Raw genomic sequence first — 4,814 nt, 5'->3', positions numbered from 1 at the left:
CAGAAATCCACCTGCCTCTGCCTCCCAAGTGCTGGGATTAAAGGCATGCACCACCACTGCCCGGCTATTTATTTTATATATAGGAGTACACTGTGGCTGTCTTCAGACACACCAGAAGAGGGCAACTGATCCCATTACAGATGGTTGTGAGCCACCATGTGGTTGCTGGACATTGAACTCAGGACCTCTGGAAGGGCAGTCAGTGCTCTTACCTGCTGAGCCATCGCTTCAGCCCAAGAGCTGCACCTCTTAATGGTTCCACCATTAAGAACCATGAGCACCACCTTGGGCACCAAACCTTTAATATGGGAGCCTTCAGGAGACTCAGAACAAGACATTCCATATACATGAAACCATGCAATGCCAAGCACACTGACACACACTTACAATCCCAACATTGAGGCAGGGAAAGACATGAAAATTACAAATTTGAGGCCAGCTACAACTACAGAGTGAGTTCAAGGCCAGCTTGGATTTTTAGCCAGACATGTGTCAAAAAAGGAAACTAGGTGTAGTGGTGCCCACCTATAATCTCAGCACTCAGGAGGCTGCAGCAAACTGCTAAGAATACAAGGTTAACCTGGGCAATACAGTAAGTACTGGAAGGTAGTCATTAGTACATAACATGATGAGAGAGAGAACACACACAATACACGGCGTTTTGTAACTTTCCCTTTTTTTTTTTTTTTTTTTGGTTTTTCTGTGTAGCCCTGGCTGTCCTGGAACTCACTCTGTAGACCAGGCTGGCCTCAAACTCAGAAATCTGCCTGCCTCTGCCTCCCAAGTGCTGGGATTAGAGAAATGAGACATCACCACCCAGCTGGGAGCCTGTCTTTTAAAAAAAATTAAAATAAATAAACCAGAGCAGACTTTTAAGATTCAAGCCCTCAGCAACCCAAAAACAAATTAGCCAGAAGCAATTAATATACACTCTTACTTTATATTTAAGAGAAAATAGTTATAGTTTTTCCTTTTTATTTGGTTTTTAATGCATGTGTGTGTGTGTGCAGGTGTACCTGTATGTGCAGACACATATGCATGCCATGCATGTGCCAGTCAGAGGATAATCTCAAGGCAGCATCCTCAGGAACACTATCTGCCCCCTTTGAGACAGGGTATCTCACTAGCCGACAGCTCATCAAACAGGCTAGACTGGCTGGCCATAAACCCCGGGGATCTTCCTGTCTCTGCCTGTCCAGTTGGGATTACAGACATGGACCACTACAGCCATGAGTTCCAGGGACTGAACTCGGGTCTTCAGGTTTGTGAGGGATGCATTTGACAAACTGAGCTATACTTCCCACATCTCCCCACCTCCTCTACCTACCACTGATTTGTTCAGATAGGGGTCTTGCTATTCCACTATATAGTCCTGGAACTCTCTGTATAGAACAGACTAGCCCTGAATGTGTGGTAATCTCCATGCCTTTGCGTCCGTGAGGTTGCAGGTATACAACACCACACCCAGCTAAATAGTAAAGGACAATATCAAAAGACAATTCGCGAAATGTCTGATTCTACTTAAGGCAGGCAAGTAACTTCAGTTTAAGAAGTTGCTTTTTGCCAGGCAATGGTAGTGAATGCCTTTAATCCTAGCACTTGGGAGGCAGAGGCTGGTGGATCTCTGAGTTCAGGAAAACCAAAGCTACAAAGAGAAACCTCTTTCGAAAACAAAACAAAAATTGCTTTTTATCTGTTTTAAGACAGGTCTAAGCTTTACCAAGGTCTGAGGTCTGTGACTTGAAGCAAGTGCCTTCTTTCATACACATACACACACACACACACATACACACACACACACACACACACACACACAGAGATATGTGTGTATACATACACACACATATATATGCAGATATATGTGTTTATACCACACATATAAAGATACATATATATATATACAGATAATGTGGGTATACATACACACTCACAAACACAGACATATGTGTGTATACACACACACACACACACACACACGGGTTGGTTTTTTCTTCTTTAAGGATATTTGTGTCTGTTTAAATGCACCCACAAACATGTATAGTTACAGGTATTTGTGCTTCATGTGGATTGTTACACAGGCAGTGCTGGATCCAAACTCCAGTGCTTAAGATTGTCAGTGCTTTTAACCACTGAGCCATCTCTCCAGCCCGACTCTGCCTCTTTGAGCTCTGGGGACACACACAACTCAACAATGTAGTTTTGACAATTTCCTGATACAGCACACATACAAAAATAGTACCTTTCAGGCATACGGTCAGCACCTAGCTGGCATGTAGAACCTCTATATGATACCATCATCTGACACACATCACCCAGATGTCATTGCAACCAGCAAAGAGTGCGATTTATTTAGCCTCCCCTTCTTCTACAAACTGTCTTGTGGTTTTATGAAAAATATATCTGCTTAGGAAGTAAACAGATCACAGAGCCAACAACTGCCCTTTCCTAGTTGGGCAAGCACTGGCTCTACTCTGGACCTGTTTCCCCTTTTACAGTAAGGATAATGTGACATATCTGGCATCACTTAAAGAAGTTCTTAGTAGCAGAGGTGGGAGTTTACTTAAAATACAGTCTTTTCCCTATTCCAATTAGAATCTGCATTTCACTTTACTTTTTTCTTTTTCTTTTTCTTTTTTTTTCTTTTTTTTCTTTTTTTTTGAGACAAGGTCTAATATAGTCCAGGCCGGCCTCGAGCTTACTATGTAGGCAAGAATAACCCTAAAGTCCTGATCCTCCGGCCTCCACTTTCCGAGGGCTGGGACTGAATAAGGATGCCTTCAGGGCTCCAACATGCATTTTCACAAGGTGCCCAACTAATTCTCACATTGACGTTTATAAAGTCCTAATGAAAAGCGGGTGGCAAGGCACGCCAAACCTGGTAACGACATCTATAGAAGGTGACAATGGCGATTATCATTATGCCTCAGCAAATATTCTATCCTCGCGACCCAGAAGTTTAACTAATGCTTTGGGCTCTCATGGTGGCACAGGCCTGCGATTCCCGCACTCGGGAAGCCGAAGCAGGAGGATCAGGAGTTCGAAGCCAGCTTGGGGCTGGGTAAAAAACAAACAAACAAACAAACAAAATGCCCCGAGGATACTGCTTGGCAGGAACCCGGAGCCCCGTCCGCAGGCCTCCCCCTCCTCTCCGCCACACTCACGCTCTCCAGGACGTCGTAATTAGCCTTGATCTGTGCCTCGATCTCCTCCTTGCGTCGCATCAGCTCCTGGATGTCGCTGACCGCGGCCGCACGGGCCTCGGAGGACTCTACCCTTTGCTGGACTTCTTCACCCGACATCGCGGACTTCAGGCCAAAGCGCCAGATTCTGGGTTTCCCAGCTACGGACGCCAGCGGAGGCTGAGGCTACGGGTCCTCCCCAGGGCCAAAATATCTCAGCCAACGCACAAGTACAGGGGGGCGGGGGGGGGGACGGAGGCGGAGTTTGGAGGTGGGGCGAGGTCACAGGAAACTCCGGCTAGGTAGGTCACGTGGTTTTCAGATGACTCGGCCGGGATAAATGGAGCCGCAGACGACGTAGGCATTTACTCCTACTTTATACCCGACTCATTTCCACTTTTCTTTTTCCTTCCTTCCTTCCTTTTTCATTCTGTCCCCGTCCCTCCCTCTTTCCCCCCCTCGCCACTCCCCTTTTTTCAAGACAGGGTTTCTCTGTGTAGCCCTGGCATTCCTGGAACTCTCTCTGTAGACCAGGTTAACCCCAAACTCGGAGATCTGCCTACCTCTCTGCCTCCTGAGTTCTGGGATTAAAGCCACCACATCCAGGCCACACTTATTTTTCATTCACTCAGCCTTTACTGTGGACACTAGCAGTATAAATGTGAGAGGATCCAGTCTTGCCGCTCCACCTCAGTTCTTAACATCTACGAAGCTCCGGAGCATTTAAAAAAATGATTTCAACCGAGTTGCTGGTTTTTTTTTTTTTTCAGACAAGATCAAGCATATCTCAGGCAGGCCTCCCAACTCATTGTGTAGATGAAAACGACCTTGAAACTTTTCCCAAGTTTTCAGAATATTCTATTTCATATTGTCATGATCACAGACACCCACTCCCATTCTGTCCAATTCCCACCTCCCTCAATGCGTCCTCGTCAAACCTTCAAGGCCTCTTTTCTTTTTTTCTTTTTTATAACCTACTTCATCCAGTGCCCTTGAGCATCTGACGTCCTCTCTTCTCCACAAGCAGGCATGTACCTCCAGGTATGGTTTATGCAATATATTGGGCATCAGGAACACTCTACCAACTGAGCTACCTCCCCAGCCACTCTCGGTCTGGGGACCCCTCCGGGTACAAACCCTACAAACCTGTGTTCAAAGTTGGACCATTGCCACTGACTATAGCCCATGTGACCTTAAATAATTTCACCCTCTGCTCTCGGACCTTATTGTATGACACTAACAGTAATCTGTCTCTCTCTCTCTTTTCACTTATATTTATTTATTTATTCACTTTGGATCTTGAGCACAGCACACACACCCTAGCAATTTGTCTCTTAAGGGTGTCCAAATATTTATTGAATTTCATCTCTGTCACAAGGTGCTGGTGTAACAGGCCCCCAGACCTTAGTACAACTGACTCCATGAATAAATTACCATTCATGGGTTGGAGAGATGGCTCAGGGGTTAAAAAAAAGACTGACTGCTCTTCTGGAGGTCCTGAGTTCAATTCCCAGCAACCACATGATGGCTCACAACCATCTGTCAATGGATCTGATGCCCTCTTCTGGTGTGACTGAAGACAATTACAGTGTACTCATATAAGTAAAATAAAGAAAAAAAAAAGAAATCTTTAAA

General features: G+C 45.3%; 1 protein-coding gene across 2 annotated transcripts in view; it reads right to left on the bottom strand.

Annotated features, from left to right (window-relative positions):
- The window catches only part of Psmd9 (proteasome 26S subunit, non-ATPase 9), a 20,005-nt gene extending 16,633 nt beyond the window's left edge, over positions 1-3,372 (bottom strand). For both annotated transcript variants that reach the window (XR_004109570.1, XM_031337809.1), the window contains exon 1: positions 3,162-3,372. Coding sequence is in view for 1 of the 2 variants with exons in the window: in XM_031337809.1 (XP_031193669.1) it covers positions 3,162-3,299 (138 nt within the window). In the remaining variant the exon portion in view is untranslated. The remainder of the gene's footprint in view (positions 1-3,161) is intronic.
- Between the last annotated feature and the right edge of the window lie 1,442 nt (positions 3,373-4,814).

The sequence above is a fragment of the Mastomys coucha genome, unplaced genomic scaffold (assembly GCF_008632895.1).
Source record: "Mastomys coucha isolate ucsf_1 unplaced genomic scaffold, UCSF_Mcou_1 pScaffold22, whole genome shotgun sequence".
Taxonomy (NCBI): domain Eukaryota; kingdom Metazoa; phylum Chordata; class Mammalia; order Rodentia; family Muridae; genus Mastomys; species Mastomys coucha.
The sequence above is the reverse complement of the archived record's forward strand: the minus strand, read 5'-3'. Positions and strand labels throughout refer to the sequence as shown.